This window comes from Camponotus vicinus, unplaced genomic scaffold, assembly GCF_025532165.1.
Source record: "Camponotus vicinus isolate PSW18456_S1 unplaced genomic scaffold, iyCamVici1.0 SCAF_8, whole genome shotgun sequence".
Taxonomy (NCBI): Eukaryota; Metazoa; Arthropoda; class Insecta; order Hymenoptera; family Formicidae; genus Camponotus; species Camponotus vicinus.
The window spans coordinates 11,300,726-11,318,688 of record NW_028141980.1 but is presented as its reverse complement, the minus strand read 5'-3'; the positions used below and the strand labels follow the sequence as shown (position 1 = coordinate 11,318,688).

At 29.7% G+C, this 17,963-nt stretch overlaps 3 protein-coding genes across 8 annotated transcripts; 2 read left to right on the top strand and 1 right to left on the bottom strand.

Moving 5' to 3' along the window:
• Positions 1 to 1,123, bottom strand: Nd-b17.2 (NADH dehydrogenase (ubiquinone) B17.2 subunit). The gene is made up of 3 exons (XM_083105955.1): positions 964 to 1,123; positions 612 to 694; positions 1 to 445 (listed from the first exon to the last, which is right to left on the bottom strand). The coding sequence occupies exons 1-3, from the start codon at positions 1,056 to 1,058 to the stop codon at positions 204 to 206; spliced, it is 420 nt and encodes a 139-aa protein (XP_082962081.1). The 5' UTR covers positions 1,059 to 1,123; the 3' UTR covers positions 1 to 203.
• A 143-nt stretch (positions 1,124 to 1,266) lies between these two features.
• On the top strand, positions 1,267 to 3,046 carry Sicily (NADH dehydrogenase (ubiquinone) complex I, assembly factor 6 homolog sicily). Of its 4 annotated transcripts, none has more exons than XM_083105951.1 (4): positions 1,267 to 1,588; positions 1,977 to 2,199; positions 2,299 to 2,694; positions 2,838 to 3,046. In XM_083105951.1, the coding sequence occupies exons 1-4, from the start codon at positions 1,473 to 1,475 to the stop codon at positions 3,015 to 3,017; spliced, it is 915 nt and encodes a 304-aa protein (XP_082962077.1). In that variant the 5' UTR covers positions 1,267 to 1,472; the 3' UTR covers positions 3,018 to 3,046. The 4 variants fall into 4 exon arrangements, with proteins under 4 accessions (XP_082962077.1, XP_082962080.1, XP_082962078.1 ...); XM_083105954.1 differs by having other exon boundaries at positions 1,267 to 1,583; positions 1,901 to 2,199; positions 2,838 to 3,042; XM_083105952.1 differs by having other exon boundaries at positions 1,901 to 2,199; positions 2,838 to 3,042.
• Positions 3,047 to 3,403: 357 nt separating this feature from the next.
• Positions 3,404 to 4,844, top strand: Baf (barrier to autointegration factor). 3 transcript variants are annotated; one of them, XM_083105957.1, is made up of 3 exons: positions 3,404 to 3,548; positions 3,915 to 4,046; positions 4,292 to 4,844. In XM_083105957.1, the coding sequence occupies exons 2-3, from the start codon at positions 3,921 to 3,923 to the stop codon at positions 4,436 to 4,438; spliced, it is 273 nt and encodes a 90-aa protein (XP_082962083.1). In that variant the 5' UTR covers positions 3,404 to 3,548; positions 3,915 to 3,920; the 3' UTR covers positions 4,439 to 4,844. The 3 variants fall into 3 exon arrangements, with proteins under 3 accessions (XP_082962083.1, XP_082962082.1, XP_082962085.1); XM_083105956.1 differs by having other exon boundaries at positions 3,412 to 3,633; XM_083105959.1 differs by lacking the exon at positions 3,404 to 3,548 and adding an exon at positions 3,773 to 3,793.
• Positions 4,845 to 17,963: the final 13,119 nt, after the last annotated feature.

Below are 17,963 nucleotides of genomic sequence, written 5' to 3'. Positions count from 1 at the left end.
TTATTGCTGTATTATATTTTATTTTGATCATAATATTGCACATTGAAACATTCAAAATAAAAAGAAAATATTTTGTAAATCTTTTAAATATCTATATAATTCATGTTGCTAATTGTTTTATTTACACATTAAATATTTCATTTCGTTATTATTACAAGTAAACTACCTTTATCTTTCATTTTTAATTGTTTCTATAAAACTTATCACTGTGGTGGCTGCCAAGGTTCAATCTTTGGCTTTGTGGTGCTATAGGGCATATAAGCTTTATTGGTGCCACTCAAATTTTGTTGGTGATCTAACATCCATTTATATTTTGGTCGGGCTGGATCCTTATCTGGCGTTAAATCTGTTTTGTAATGTAACCAACCAAACCATTCTGCTGGGACTTGTGAGCCATCATAATTGAATCCAACCTTATCGGCATATATTACCCATCTGTTACGACCTACAAAGAATATCAAATAAATATGATATATGGAATTACAATATTTTATCTTCCTGCATATGTGAGAGAATTCTCACAAAATGGTTTAATATCATACATTATTCTTCGTATAAGTAAAGATTCATTATTGCGCCACTTAAACTACCATTATTTACAATAAACTCACCTACAAAATACATGTTATTCTCATAATATCGATTTCCATATTTATCTTGTCCAACTAAAGTACCAGTCTTCAGATCATCGGTCCTAATCACACACAAATCAGTTTGAATTACACTTTCTCAATTACTAAGAATATTAAATTAAACAGATTGTCTATTTCTCTATATGAAAAATATTTCCTCTACAAGTGAAAATTATAATAAAACATGAATAAGTTATAGAATCAAATGTACAGAGTAGATTACACAATACTTATATGTAATCCAAATAGTCAGTACACAAAATTGTGAAATTGCTAAAATATCTACTGTGTATTGTTGAAATAATATAACATATAACTATGTAATAATAACCTGAATAATATTTTTGCAGAACCAAAAATTCCACCGTTTTCGCGTATAATCCGAAAAAACGTGGCAACTTTATCTAATCCTAATAATTTTGCCATATTTATATATATATCTCTGTGATTGAAGCCAGTGAAGTCGGTAAAATGTCAATTCAACAGTGTCGCCAATATTTAAATGACCTCGATTCCCACTCATATGTGTCAGCCATTTTACTCCATCAAAGTCTAGGAATTTATAATTTTTGCAATTTACTTATCTGCGATATCTATCTATATTATAAACAATCCATGGTTTAAAGGGCATGGTTTTTTGCAGTTATTTTGAAGATGCACAGTAGTGTGTGTCGTTTAGGTTATTTCTATCGTGCATCTCATCCGAAAAATTATTTTTACATAACAAATTACAACGCGTATTACATCATTCGTTGCAAAAGAAAATTTTACTATCGATGCCGCCAATATAATCTCGAATGATCGTTTAAATTATTTAATAAAAAGACTCAAACTATAACTATGAATAAATTAACATCGATTATTGAACAAAATGTGCGATTGCAATTGCGGCGTATAAACACGACTGTCAGAAAAGAAAGACAAACGCCATCCGAATATTGTTTGCAATTAGTTAGGTATTTGCGCTTTATACTAAATTATATTGTACGTAATAAAACAAAAATTGTACAATTACATTTGTCATATATAGATGTATTTAAGTAATAATATTTTAATATCTATGTAATAGAATATTGTTAGTCGATCTCCAAGATTATGTAACGTGTTAGTTTTTAATTAACATATTTTAAAAGTTTATGATTTAAAAAATTTTTAATTTCTGGAACAAGTAGACATCAATGTTTATTGTTAGAGAGAGAAGGTCTCTCTTATAATTCTCTTATATCTTCTATATTATTTTATCTCTGAAATAAAATAATTTCTTGCAGAACATCTCAAAGTAATTATGCTTGAAACGTGCAGAAGAGTAATTTACAGTCATGTTTACACGTCTCATCTTTCTAGGAGAAATGATTATGAAAACTTTCTGTGTACATTATTACTTCCGCATAATATTAAATCGGCGGCATTTGCTATACGCGCGTTTAATGTCGAAGTGGCTCAAGTGGAGGATCAAGTGAGCGACAATAAGATAGGAGCCATGCGATTGCAATTTTGGACAGATGCTCTAAACAATATTTATAACGATCAACCACCCAGGAGCCCTGTATCGCTGGAACTACACAGGGTAGATGAAAATACGTAAAATAACGAAATTCGAATACGATCCCCGAAATTGTACTGGGGATCAAAGCTGGGAATTAGAAACCTTTCGCATATCTTGCAGATCCTCCAACGACACAAGCTCTCTAAACATTATTTCAAGCGCTTGATCGACGCTCGTTTAAATAAATTAAGTAATTCGATATTCGTGGACTTGGAATCGCTCGAGCAATACTGCGATTATACCGCATCGTCGATATATTTCCTGTTACTGGAGGCGAACGGTACGGCAAACGTCAACGCTGATCATGCGGCCAGTCATTTCGGCAAAGCGCACGGTTTAGTTACTTCGATACGATCCGTACCGTATAACGCTCGAAGACGAATTATGATTCTGCCCCAGGATGTTCTACTGAAGAACAGCGTCTCCTCGGAATCCGTCTTCCAGGGGCAGTCGAGCACTGGACTTAAAGACGCGGTTTTCGAAGTCGCGTCTTGCGCCAAACAACATCTAAAAGTGGTACCCATCGTTACTCGATAAATAATTGCTTAATAAAATGCGTGGAGTTTAATTAGTTATCGATCTTTGTATCTTTAAACACGTCTTTTGCTTGAAAGAAGTTTTGTAAACGAATTTTGTGCGAGATCTTTTTTTTGTTTTAGGCAACGTCGCTTAAAAAAACAATGGGAAAAGACTTCAACGCGATATTTTTGCCGGCAGTTTGCGTGGAAAATTATTTAGAGGAACTACGAAAAGTAGACTTTGATGTTTTTCACCCGACATTACAAAAAAGAAAGGGCTTTCTCCCGTTAAAATTATTTTGGAGAAAAATGTGGTCTTAGTAATTAAAGATTGAAATAAGTTTAAGGTAGCGTTTAATGTGTTTCATCAATTTATTACCTTCACCATATCCAAAGAAATTGTTTTAAAAAAATTTTGAATTTTAGAGATCTAACAAAAGAAAATAGGAAAGACTGATTTTAAATTCGCATAACACGACGAATTCTGCTTCCAGATTGGCTAATTTTTTGTCCAAAAAAGAATATTTTTTTTTTTTTTCAAATTTACCAAGAATTGTATAAATTTTTATTCACATTTGATTCATAATTTATATTCTTGCAAAAATAGTGCAGATTTCACCTTGATAGAGATAAGTTTTCTCGTATATTAATCGGAGAGTAAATTGTGATGTTATAGTCAACGAATGTTTAAAGGTTGTTGCCGCTCTACTTGATATACATATTCCGCGTTTGATAAAGTTTGTGCGTCGATATATTTTTTTTGATCGAATTCATAAATTATCGCCGGTCGATTAAATTGCGTAGAGAAATAATATTGTATGTTGAAGCAATTTGGGATTCAGTAAAAATTTGGTAATAAATCTGGCGATTCATTCGCACTGCGACAGCAGCGATATAACAAAAGATTGCAATAGAATAATCTGGTTAATTACAACAGGTAACCATTATTCTTGTATCCATTGTTATGATATTTCCGTTCAGTTTGTGTTTCTATGCAATTCGCGTCTTTTTAACTTGTTTCCATTTTTGATGGATTATTTCTGCAAAATATCTTGATAAATATCGCTGCTGAGCGATGAATATTTCATTATCTAAAGGTTATAAAGTTCTAAAGTCCTCTTTTCAGGGAATAATTTTTTTTTATTTAATATGGATTAGCTTCCTTTAATTTATAATAATGGGTTATAGAACAAAAACTGATATCTTTCTTTTTTGTAGATCAAAATGTCTACTACATCACAGAAACACAGGAACTTTGTGGCAGAGCCAATGGGAGACAAACCTGTAACCGAGCTCGCTGGTGTTGGAGAAGTGTTGGGAAAGAGATTAGAAGCTGCAGGTTTTGATAAAGTAATATTTGTGTATTATTTATGAAATATTTAATTTATTAAAATATTTGCAATGAAGATACTTGTGCCAATATAAATACAACAATCTATTTAAGAATGTATACAAATATATAAAATTATTTTGATTTATACTTATATATAGATTGAAATAAAATTGAGAGTTCTACTGAAAATTGTGACAATAGCTATTAAATTTTACAAGTTTTTTTAATTACATATAATTTGATAATTGAATTTTTTGTGCAGGCATATGTAGTACTAGGACAATACTTAGTGCTAAAGAAGAATAAGGAATTATTTCAAGAATGGATGAAGGACGCATGCTCGGCAAATGCAAAACAATCAACAGATTGTTATCAATGCCTAACTGATTGGTGTGAAGAATTTTTGTAAAGTAATTGTGACAAATTTAACTGGAATGTGTATGTTTATTTTAAGTACAGAATATTAAGTATAGTTTTATAACATTAACTAAGTACGATTTATACTTGACTAGAATGTATGTTCTTTTAAGAGCAGAATGTTTAACTATATATGCAATTTCACAATATTAACAAAATGTAAAAATTTACTTTTTGTTAATGTTATAAAATTGTAAAATTGAAAGTTTTATTTTTAGGAGAGTATACATCTTAGTCAAATCTGTCAATTACACCTACTATAATTATAAACATTAAGGAAAATTGTTGCACTTTAATCAGTACAAAAACTAAGAAAAAAATGCAGCCTTAGGTATAAGAATATTGATAAGTTTAAACATATGTGAACGTGGAAAAAATAAAAGCAATTATTCTCTAAATCCTGATTATGCATGTTGTGTATATGTGATTTATCTCAAGTATATATTGCAAAAACATTATATTGTTCATATTTACATGAGTATGTCTGATTCAAGAGTTTAATAACATTTCCTATGACAATCTATACAATAATTATTTTTTCTGTTAAATCTAATTATATAAACGCCAATAGTATTTAACCAATCAGAATAAAGGAATCTTTTTTCGTCCTGATTGGTCAATCAACAGAGAGAAGACTGAGAGATGTCATGGCCTGTTTTTAGGTGATCCCTGAAAGCGATACTCCCTCTATGGACATTGAAAACGTGGACATGAACTACAAAGCCAATGTCCATGAATGTTCTCAGAGGGTAATATATAATGTGCACAATTTCTGGTTTTGTTCCGTGCTATGTGGACGAAATGCCGGTAGCACCAGAGTATAACAATCATTATTTTGGAAATAATATATAAATATGATAAGTAATAATTTTTATAAAAATAATTTTTATAAATTAATAATTAAAAAATTAAATTACTAATTTTTATAAATTACTTACCTATATGTGTATGTATGTGCGCTCATACGTTGTCCAAATGATTTTAAATATAAGAATAGACTAATATGAATATCGGCGTATGTTACTGCCGGCGTAGCTCTCAGGTTCATGCACTGAGAAAAAAAAGTTGTTAACTTGACTAAACATTTAACTAAATTATTATTTTTTTAATTGAATTATTTAACTATTTAAATTAAATAATACATATTAAATCTAACATGACATCTATTTAACTTAAATATTCAAATATTTTAATTAAAAAAATAATAATTTAGTTAAACGGTTTGGTCAAGTTAACAACTTTTTTTTCTCAGTGTGAGAGTACTGAAACCTTCTCACCTGGCAAATGCCTTTGTTAAGGCGGAGATACAGGGGAGGAAAAATTGAGGAGGAAATATTTTTTTATTTATTTTTATTTTTTTTAATAGAGTTTTTAAACAGAGAATATATAATACATATAAAAAATATATATTACATAATTATAATATATACAACGTAAATTATAATTAATTTGCAATTACATAAAAAACACATTACAAAATATTAAATTATATAATATAAAAATAATTACATTACATATATATTACAAAATTTAATGCAGAATATATAAAATACAATGCATTAGAAATATGTATTACAAAATATAATACAAATTTAATATAAACTATAATTTTAAACTTAATACAAAATAAAATTTATTACACGAAAGTGTCCAAAGTATACGTATAATATAAAATTTACTAAAAATTTTTACATAGACCAGACAAGACTGATTAGTGATGATTAATTACGCGATATTTATTATTAATAATTGACATAGAATAATAGAATTTAATTAGTTTTATATAAATAACGTATAAACGTAAATAATCATAATCAAAAGAGTCATTAATAAAATTATTGATCATTTCTTCAATTGTAGAACAAAGTATTTGCATTATTAACGCATTTCGTGCAGACCATGAAAAGAAATATTTAAAACGTGTAAAGATAGAACAAGATTTGATGTAAATCAAAGATTAAATTACAAAATAAATTGCGATTTAAAATTCGCGAGAAAACGCGACGAATAAATAAATTGACAATAATCGAATATTCAATTGCGAGATACGCATAATTTTTATAATATAATAATCGAATCAATAGACACGCGTGCGATATAATTATTATCACACAAATGTTGACAGACGAAGATATTTTAGCAAACATTTGTGATCCGTATTGTTTATGAACATAAAATTTACTGTCCGATTTATTTGCGATTAATATATACGCGACTTTATACGAATTTCACGATTGAGAATAAAATACATATCCTATTTCGCGCATGATTAGCTGAATAAGAAAAAATGAGTTCTATAAGCTTTAAAATATAATTAAAAATCGCGTTGTGGCCACGTTTAATAGAAAATAACGGAACGAATGATTTTCATTAATATAGTTATCGATCGTCTTTTAAATTATAAAAGAAAATATTTGCACTACCAGCATTTTGCACGAACTATTAAAAACAATATTCAAAGACGTGGAAAGATAAACAAAGCTTCAATGTATAAGTCAACGATTAAATTATAAGATAAATCGCGATTTAAAATTCCCGAGAAAACGCGACGAATAAATAAGTCGATAATATGCGGAATATTTGATCGCGATACGTATAATTTTTATAATATAATAATCGAAGCTCTCAATAGACACATGTGCGATATAATTATTATCACGTAAATATAGAAAATCGAAAATATTTCAACAATCATTTGAGGTCTGTAATGTTTGTGAATATGCAATTCAGCGACCGAATTACTGCAAATTTTTATAAGATATATCGCGATTTAAAATTCGCGATAAAACGCGACGATAAATAAATCGAGAATATTCAAAATATTCAATTGCAGATACGCGAGTGACATACCGGTAATCCGATAAAAAGAGGAGCGACCTTAAAAATGGAGAACGATTAACATCTTGTTTCTACATCAGATTTCGCAAGATCAATCTGCGAAGAAAAGTTAAGTGATCCATTGAACGTCGGGAATTCCATCGTAGGAGGGAATGAATCCTGGATCTTCCGGACTATTCCCGATAGCAATGATTTCAGTATTAAATCAAAGACAATTATCCCTCGTCATTATTTTCAATTCACGAAATTGGTATTCACGTCAGAAAACATGTTCTTCCATTACTAAGAAATATATTTTTTTATTGAAAATTAAATGGATATAACCTTTGTTATTAAAATGTGATTACGAACGATTATATTTATAAATAATAAAATACATGCATTATTGGAGTTTGTGTTAAATGTGCGAACACATAATTTGGGGTACCGTCTGCGCGCGCGAGACTAATCGAATCCAATAACAGCAAGATTTCAAAAATTTCAATTCGAATAGTGTTCAAAATAAAATAAATGAAATAATTTTAAATATATAATTAATTCTAGATTACTTATCTAGATTCTTATTCTTGTAACGTTTAAATTAATAATTTTTTTTTCTCTTAATCAATATCTTACTGATATAAGGGTACCCATTCGATTAGTCTCTAAATTTTTAAGTATTCGCACATTTTATGTAACATTCATGTATAATTTCGCGTATATATAATATATCATATTAACAAAAATTATAAAAATATTTTGGATACGTTAATTTGTTCATGTATTTTATTTTATATATATATATATATAATGATATATGTATCTAAAAACTAATATTCTAAAATGGCGATGGATGTCCAATACCTGCAAATAGTTTCTTAAAAGAAACTAAAAACTAATATTAATGTCCCCAGTACCTAGAAATAATTAATTAATAATTAATAAAATATAATCGTTCGTAATCATTTTTATCAAACAGTTAATAAAAACTATTACAATATGAAATTACTTGAAAAATAGATATTTATACACAACGCTATATCCATATTTAATCTACTATTAAATCTTTCTGGCATTAGACAATAATAATACCAATCCTAATAATGACAGAACATTTTTAACGAGAAGAAAAAAATAGATGCATTTTCTCTCACATCTAAATATATATTATTTAAATTAATTCGACTTTAAAGAAGCGTATGGCGTTCGTTGTTGAATGACTACCGAAATCATTGCTGTCGGAAATTGCCAGGAAAACCTGGGATTAGTTCCAATCTTACAATAAAAATTCTCAATTTTCAACGGGGCACCGAACTAGACGTCGCGAATGGATCTCACAAGAACCGGTGAGAAATAATTCTCCATGATGAAAATCGTTTCGACTCCTCGGCAGTACGAGTCACGCAACTTTTATTAACGTTTATTTAACGGAAGAAACAACGATAACTCTTTTATTAAAACGACAATCTCGTCTAAGAATGCGAAAAGAACGCGGGAAAAACACGGTGATTTCGCAACCGTAATATATTAATTTATTTATGAATATTTTCCGATACGAAATTCGTAAGTACAAATATAACTGAAAAAACAAATTATTAAATTCATAATAATTAACTCGCGATTCTATAATATCGAAGGTGATCGTTAAATCTTGTGAAGCTAATATTTAATCGTTGACTTATCACATCGAATCTTCACACTCTTATTCGATAATTCTTGATATTTAATTAGCAATATTTAGGAATGTTATCTGACGAGAGGGACAGAGATAAAAATCTTTTGTTAAAACGATAATTTTGTATAAGAACTTGTATTAAAAATTTTATATTTGATCGCGCGATGTATATACTTAATATGTATACCTATACATTAGACGGCACTCCCGGTTTCGGTACGAACGAAAATCCCATTTCACTTACGAAAATCAACTTCGAGCCAACTGGTCGGGATTGCAACGATACAACGAGCAAGGATTAAGCCCAAACCGGAAAGAAGACGAAACGATTGACGGAAATAGAGGAAAATGAAGTTCACCAACTCTTTTTCGCGCATAATTATCCTATCTCGTATCGAACCTGGACCCGCTAAGCACGATTTCAGGTGCTCCGCCCGGACATATTATGCCTCCCGCGGTTACTATATGCTACACCAGGCTAGTAGACGGCAAAAGAAGAGGATACCCACATTTTTTAAATGCTAACATTTAGCAATTTAGAAAATGGGGAGGCAACCCCTTTTACCGAGCGAAAATCGTGCCTAGGGGAATCCACTCGACTCCTCGACAGGGTTAACACACGCAGTGCGTGTGGCTGTAGACGAGCAAAGAGAAGGGACCCATTGACGACCATTCCGAGCAATCGATCGAGTTCTAATCAATTCGGGCCGAATCACTTGACGAAGCACGAAGCGCGAGTACGTTGCATAACAACGTGTGCAAACTCGAAATATCCCAGTTAGTTGGCATCGGAAGTAGAGACTCGTGACAATAATGAAATTGGAGTTTTTATACGTTTTAAAAGTCAAACGCGGATGCACGAAAACGCGACGACGCGAGAATACTACAGCGCGAAAACGCGGTAACAAAACGCCACCGTCCGCGACACATTGATGACACCGACAATGGAAAGTCGACGACGCAATGTGCGTTAACGCATTAAATGCGCGTGTCACATTGTGGGATCTTACGATGAAAATTCCCAATTTTCGATAGAGCACCGAACTAGACGTCGCGAATGGATCTCACATGAGCCGATGAGAAATAATTCTCCATGATGAAAATCGTTTCGACTCCTCGGTGGTACGAGCCACGCAACTCATTAACGTTTATTTAACGAAAGGAACAACGACAATCTCGTCTAAGAATGCGAAAAGAACGCGGGAAAAACACCGTGTTTTCGCAACCGTAATTTATTAATTTATTTATGAATATTTTATGATACGAAATTCGTAAATACAAATATAACTGAAGAAACAAATTATTAAATTCATAATAATTAACTCGCGATTCTTTAATAGCGAAGGTGATCACGATAAATTTTGTAAAGCTAATATTTAATCGTTGACTTATCGAATCTTCACACTCTTATTCGATATTTTTTTTATATTTAATTAGCAATATTTAGGAATATTATTTAACGAGAGGGACAGCGATAAAATTCTATTGTTAAAACAATAATTTTGTATAAGAACGCGGAAACAACGCGAAAAAAACGTGAAAAGAACGCGGAAAAAGCACGATATTTTCGCAATCATAATTTATTCATTTATTTTATGAATATGAGTATTCAGTTCCGCGCGATATGGAATTTATAAATAAATAAATCTAACGGAAAGCATATCATTAAATTTATAATAATTGACTCGCGATTCTATAACGAAGGCGTTCGTCAAATTTTGTAAAGCTTATATTCGATCATTAATTTAGTATCGAATTTTTACATTAATATTATATATTATATAATCGTTATACGTATACTTTCGGTAAATTTTCGTGTAATTTACATAAGAATGTATTCACGTAATTTACAATCGTAAATACAACTTCATGTAATATAATTATAGTTATAATTGTATTTTATACAAAACTATGTCAATAATTAAAAATATCAATATTAGATTATAATTAATATACAATTATAACTATTTACAATTTACAAAATGCAATTTATGATGTTATCAATATCAAATATATGTACTCGATTTATTCAAATGTTTAATAACATAAATAATTTGATATTAATAGCATTAATATTTGGACTTAATATTATAGCTATATATTAATTTACACATATATATGATATATTTTTAATTTTTTAAATATATCTTAAATATTTATAATTATACAATTTGTTTAATCTTCTTGAAAATAATTTTGATAATTTAAATTTCATTTTATAGACTAGAAAATAATTTTTAAAACTTTTTCAAAACTAAATTCAATTTAGTTTTTAAAAATAATTTTAATTTATTACAAAGAATTACACGAAAGTATCCAAAATATATAAATAATAGAATAGAAATTAGTTTTATATAAATAACGTTTAAACGTAAATAATCGTGGTCAAAAGAGTCATTAATAAAATTATTAATCGTTTTTTTCGATTGTAGAGAAAAGTATTTGCATTACTGGCGCATTTTATGTAGGTTATCAATATTCAAAACGCGAAAAGATAGAGCAAGAGTCGATTGTAAATCAATGATTTAAATACAAGATAAATGACGATTTAAAATTCGCGAGAAAAAATAATGAATAAATAAATCGATAATATTAGGAATATTCGATTACAATACGCATAATTTTTATATAATACGGAAATTGAAACCGTCGATAGACAACGCGCGACGTAATTATTATCAAACAAATACGAAGATATTTCGAGATATTTGAGATCTATAATATTTGCGAATATAGAATTTATTGTCTGATTTATTTGCGAATTTTTAGAAGATAAATCACGATTTACAATTCGCGAGAAGACGCGACAAATAAATAAATCGACAATATTCGGAGTATTCGATTGCGATATGTATAATTTTTATAATATAATCGGAGCCGCTATAGACACGCGCGATATAATTACTATGACACACAAGTGCAAAGATATTTCGACAGACATTTAAAGTTTGTAATATTTGCGAATTTATTTGCGATTTATTTGCGATTAATACGCTATTTTATATAAATGTCGCGATTGAAAAAATACATATTGAAAATACATACTGCATCTCGCGCATGATTAGTTAAATGAAATAAAATGAATCTTAAGACTTTACAATTTTAAATATAATTAATATATAATTAAAAAATCGCGTTGGTCGCTACACTTAATAGAGAATAACGGAACGAATGATTTTATCAAAGTCCCTCTCTAATAATTTAACTATTTAACTATATCTCTACCTGTCGATGTATTAGTCGAATTTAATAAGATTTATATAATGATTTAAACAATTGCGATTAATCATCAATAAAATTATCGTCTATTTAAATAGTAGAAAAAAATATTTGCACTACTAGCGCAGATTATAAAAGACAATATTCAAAGACGTGGAAAGATAGACAAAGTTTCGATGTAAGTCAGCGATTAAGTTAGATAAATCGCGATTTAAAATTCGCGAGAAAACGTAACGAATAAATAAATTGGTAATACACGAAATATTCGATACGTATAATTTTTATAATATAATAATCGCGAAGTCCTCAATAGATACGCGCGCAATATAATTATGCTGTCACATATAAGTGCGAAGATATATTTCGACAGACATTCGAGGTCTGTAATATTTGCGAATATAAAATTCACTATCCGATTTATTTGCGATTAACACGCAATTTTATATGAACGCCGTCAAATAAGATACATATCCTATCTCGCGTATGATTAGTTAAATAAGATAAAATGTAAAATTTTTATAATATGATAAACGAAATCATCAAGACGCGTGCGCGATATATTATTATCACTCAAATTATCACACAATTTGTAAATCATCGCGATTAAAACAGTCATTAATAAAATTATCGATCGTCATTTAAATAGTAGAAAAAAATATTCGCACTACTAGCGCATTTTGCGCGGACTATTAAAAATAATATTCAAAGACGTGGAAGGATAAACAAAGGTTCGATGTATAAGTCAACGATTAAATTATAAGATAAATCACGATTTAAAATTCGAGAAAACGCGACTAATAAATAAATCGATAATATTCGGAATATCCGATTGCGCGATATCTATATTAATTTTTATAATATAATAATCGAAGCGCTCTCGATAGACATTATTATCGCGCGCGTTATTACTATCGTAAATGCGGAGATATTTCGACAATTTGATGTCTATAATGTTTGCCAATATAGTTCTCACTATCCGAGTCATTTGCGAATCTTTATAAGATAAATCGCGATTTGAATTCACGAGAAAACGCGACGAATAAAATAAATCGATAATATTTGGAATATCCGATTGCGACATGTATTAATTTTTATCATATGATAATCGAAGCGCCCTCAATAGACACGAATAAATAAATTAAAAAATAATGTTCAAAATATACGATTGCGCATAATTCTTATAATATAATTCGACGTCATTTGATACGCAGATGACATATCGGTAATATCCGATAAAAGAGGAGTGATCTTAAAAATGGAGAATGATTAACATCTTGTTTCTCATCAGATTTCGCAAGATCAATCTGCGAAGAAAAGTTAAGTGATCCATTGAACGTCGGGAACTTCACTGTAAGAGGGAACGAATCCCGGATCTTCCGGACTATTCCCAATAGCAATGATTTCAGTAATAAATCAACGACAATTCCCTCGTCATTATCTTCAATTCACGAAATTGATATGCACATCAGAAAACATGTTCTTTCATTATTAAGAAATATATTTCTTTATTGAAAATTAAATGGATATAACTATTTTTTTATAGCAATGTGATTACGAACGATTATATTTATAAATAATAAAATCCATGCATCATTGGAGTTTGTATTATATGTGCGAACACAATAATTTTGGGGTACCGTTTGCGCGCGCGAGACGAATCGAATCCGATAACAGCAAGATTTAAAAAATTTCAATTCGAATAGTGTGCAAAATAAAATAAATCAAATAATTTTAAATATATAATTAATTCTAGATTCTTATTCTTATAATGTTTAAATTAATAATTTTTGTCTTTTAATCAATATCTTGCTGATATAGGGGTACCCATTCGATTCGTCTCTAAATTTTTATGTATTCGCACATTTTATGTAACATTCATGTATAATTTCGCGTATATATAATATATAATATTAATAAAAATTATAAAAATATTTTGGATACGTTAATTTGTGCATGTATTTTATTATACTTACATATATCTAAAATGGTATATATCTAAAAACTAATATTCTAAAATGGCGATGGATGTCCAATACCTGCAAATAGTTTCTTAAAAGAAACTAAAATCTAATATTAATATCCCAAGTACCTAGAAATAATTAATAATTAATAATCAAATATATTCGTTCGTAATCATTTTTATCAAACAGTTAATAAAAACTATTACAATATGAAATTACTTGAAAAATAGATATTTAGACACAACGCTATATCCATATTTAATCTACTATTATATCTTTCTGGCATTAGACAATAATAATACCAATCCTAATAATGACAGAACATTTTTAACGAGAAGAAAAAAATAGATGCATTTTCTCTCGCATCTAAATATATATTATTTAAATTAATTCGACTTTAAAGAAGCGTATGGCGTTCGTCGTTGAATGACTACCGAAATCATTGCTGTCGGAAATTGCCAGGAAAACCTGGGATTAGTTCCAATCTTACAATAAAAATTCTCAATTTTCAACGGGGCACCGAACTAGACGTCGCGAATGGATCTCACAAGAACCGGTGAGAAATAATTCTCCATGATGAAAATCGTTTCGACTCCTCGGCAGTACGAGTCACGCAACTTTTATTAACGTTTATTTAACGGAAGGAACAACGATAACTCTTTTATTAAAACGACAATCTCGTCTAAGAATGCGAAAAAAACGCGGGAAAACACGGTGATTTCGCAACCGTAATATATTAATTTATTTATGAATATTTTCCGATACGAAATTCGTAAGTACAAATATAACTGAAAAAACGAATTATTAAATTCATAATAATTAACTCGCGATTCTATAATATCGAAGGTGATCGTTAAATCTTGTGAAGCTAATATTTAATCGTTGACTTATCACATCGAATCTTCACACTCTTATTCGATAATTCTTGATATTTAATTAGCAATATTTAGGAATGTTATCTGACGAGAGGGACAGCGATAAAAATCTTTTGTTAAAACGATAATTTTGTATAAGAACTTGTATTAAAAATTTTATATTTGATCGCGCGATGTATATACTTAATATGTATACCTATACATTAGACGGCACTCCCGGTTTCGGTACGAACGAAAATCCCATTTCACTTACGAAAATCAACTTCGAGCCAACTGGTTGGGATTGCAACGATACAACGAGCAAGGATTAAGCCCAAACCGGAAAGAAGACGAAACGATTGACGGAAATAGAGGAAAATGAAGTTCACCAACTCTTTTTCGCGCATAATTATCCTATCTCGTATCGAACCTGGACCCGCTAAGCACGATTTCAGGTGCTTCGCCCGGAACACGAAGTTTCCCGCAATGCAGGATATGGCTACACCAGGCTGGTAGACGGCAAAAGAAGAGGATACCCACATTTTTTAAATGTTAACATTTAGCAATTTAGAAAATGGGGAGGCAACCCCTTTTACCGAGCGAAAATCGTGCCTAGGGGAATCCACTCGACTCCTCGACAGGGTTAACACACGCAATGCGTGTGGCTGTAGACGAGCAAAGAGAAGGGACCCATTGACGACCATTCCGAGCAATCGATCGAGTTCTAACTAATTCGGGCCGAATCACTTGACGAAGCACGAAGCAAGAGTGTACGTTGCATAGCAACGTGTGCAAACTCGAAACATCCCAGTTAGTTGGCATCGGAAGTAGAGACTCGTGACAATAAGGAAATTGGGATTTTTATACGAAAAGTCCAACGCGGAAGCGCGAAAACGCGACGACGCGAGAATACTACAACGCGGAAATGCGGTAACGAAATGCCGCCGTCCGCGACATGTGACGGCACCGACGATAGAGAGTCGATGACGCAATGTAACTCTTTTATTAAAACGACAATCTCATCTAAGAGCGCCAAAAAGAACGTGGTGTTTTCGCAACCGTAATTTATTAATTTATTTATGAATATTTTCCGATACGAAATTCGTAAATATAACTGAAAAAACAAATTATTAAATTCATAATAATTAACTCGCGATTCTATAATATCGAAGGTGATCGTTAAATCTTGTGAAGCTAATATTTAATCGTTGACTTATCACATCGAATCTTCACACTCTTATTCGATAATCTTTATATTTAATTAGCAATATTTAGAAATATTATCTGACGAGAGGGACAGCGATAAAATTCTTTTGCTAAAACGGTAATCTTTTATAAGGACGCGAAAAGAACGCGAAAAGAATGCGGAAAGAACACGGAAAGAACACGGTATTTTCGCAATCATAATTTAATAATTTATTTTAAGAATATTCAGCTCCGCGCGATATGGAATTCATAAATAGATAAATCTAACGGAAAGCATATCATTAAATTTATAATAATTGACTCGCGATTCTATAAGAAAGGCGTCCGTCGAATTTTATAACGCTTATATTTAATCATTAATTTAGCATCGAATTTTTACATTTTATATAAAAATTTTCCGAATTTATTGATGACTCGATATGAACATTTAAATAGTTACTCTTTTATGAATATTTAAAGAATATATACTATAAAAATAAATATGTTAATTTAATGAATTACTATTATATAATCATTATACGTATACTTTCGATAATTTTTCGTGTAATTTACATAAGAATTTACAATCGTAAGTACAATTTCATATAATATAATTATAGTCATAATTGTATTGTATTTTACAATTAAATATCAATGTTAGATTATAATTAAAATACAATTATAACTATTTATAATTTACAATTTACAATTTACAAATTTATGATGCTATTAATATCAAATAATAATATTCGATTTATTCAAATATTTAATAACATCGATATAATAATTTGATATTGATAGCATTAAACATTTGGATTTAATATTATATTTGATTTAATACACATATATTTTTAAGTTTTAAAATAAAATATAACATGTTAAGATTTCTTAAACGTTAATAATAATGCAATTTCTTTAATATTTCTGAAGATAATTTTGATAATTTAAATTTCACTTTTAAAACATTGTTATTTTTAAAACATGTTATATTTATTTTTACAACGTTTTTAAAAATAAATTCAATTTAATGAAAATAATTTTAATTTACCCCTAGGATTATTGGAATATTAAAAGAAAGAATGAATCTTACTTAATAGCCCTAACAACCCTATTATTAAAGGATTCTAATAATTTTAATAGCTCTAACAATCCTACTATTACAGAATTCTAATGATCTTAAGAGCCCTAACAACCCTAATATTAATAGAAGAATTTTAATGATTTTACTTAATAGCCTTAACAACCCTACTTCCTGATTAATTAAAATTATTCGAGATTTGAGGAACCTATCTCTAATCATCACCTCACCTAATCATGTATATATTTTAATCACGTGCCCTAACCGCGTGCCCTAACCGCGTGCCCTAACCGCGTACCCTAACCGTACTCTTCAGGCCAGTTGAACCTACCTTTCGTTGATCCTGGCCACTTTCTTTCTCGATCTCTAATCAGAGATCGAAGAAGGAGATAATTACTCCTTCTTTTGCCGAATAATTACCGGCAAAAGAGCGTGAAATATTTACGCTCATTTAGTAACGATCGTTCGATTTAACGATCGTTCGTTAAATATTGAATATAACTTTATTTTAACTGAAATAAAGCCAAATTACTACAAATTTCTATAAATTATATTTTATAATAAAATATAAAATTAATGTGTGTATTTATCATGTTACAAATTATTTAATTAATTAATCATTTGGCTTTATATTAAGTTAAAGTAAAGTTTAAAAACAATATCTACAAACAAATTCTACGATGGATGAGCTATGAGCAATTAGAAGATAAGTGCGTATTATAAGAATA

What these genes read in the sequence shown, in the direction of transcription:
- Nd-b17.2 (XM_083105955.1), bottom strand. Translation starts at nt 1,058, where the DNA reads ATGGCAAAATTATTAGGATTAGATAAAGTTGCCACGTTTTTTCGGATT. An exon ending in TCTGCAAAAATATTATTCAG is followed by an intron (nt 695 to 963) that starts GTTATTATTACA and finishes GTGTGTGATTAG; the next exon opens with GACCGATGATCTGAAGACTG. An exon ending in GAATAACATGTATTTTGTAG is followed by an intron (nt 446 to 611) that starts GTGAGTTTATTG and finishes TATTCTTTGTAG; the next exon opens with GTCGTAACAGATGGGTAATA.
- Sicily (XM_083105951.1), top strand. Translation starts at nt 1,473, where the DNA reads ATGAATAAATTAACATCGATTATTGAACAAAATGTGCGATTGCAATTG. An exon ending in TATTGTTTGCAATTAGTTAG is followed by an intron (nt 1,589 to 1,976) that starts GTATTTGCGCTT and finishes TCATCTTTCTAG; the next exon opens with GAGAAATGATTATGAAAACT. An exon ending in CCAAACAACATCTAAAAGTG is followed by an intron (nt 2,695 to 2,837) that starts GTACCCATCGTT and finishes TTTTTGTTTTAG; the next exon opens with GCAACGTCGCTTAAAAAAAC.
- Baf (XM_083105957.1), top strand. Translation starts at nt 3,921, where the DNA reads ATGTCTACTACATCACAGAAACACAGGAACTTTGTGGCAGAGCCAATG. An exon ending in AAGCTGCAGGTTTTGATAAA is followed by an intron (nt 4,047 to 4,291) that starts GTAATATTTGTG and finishes TTTTTTGTGCAG; the next exon opens with GCATATGTAGTACTAGGACA.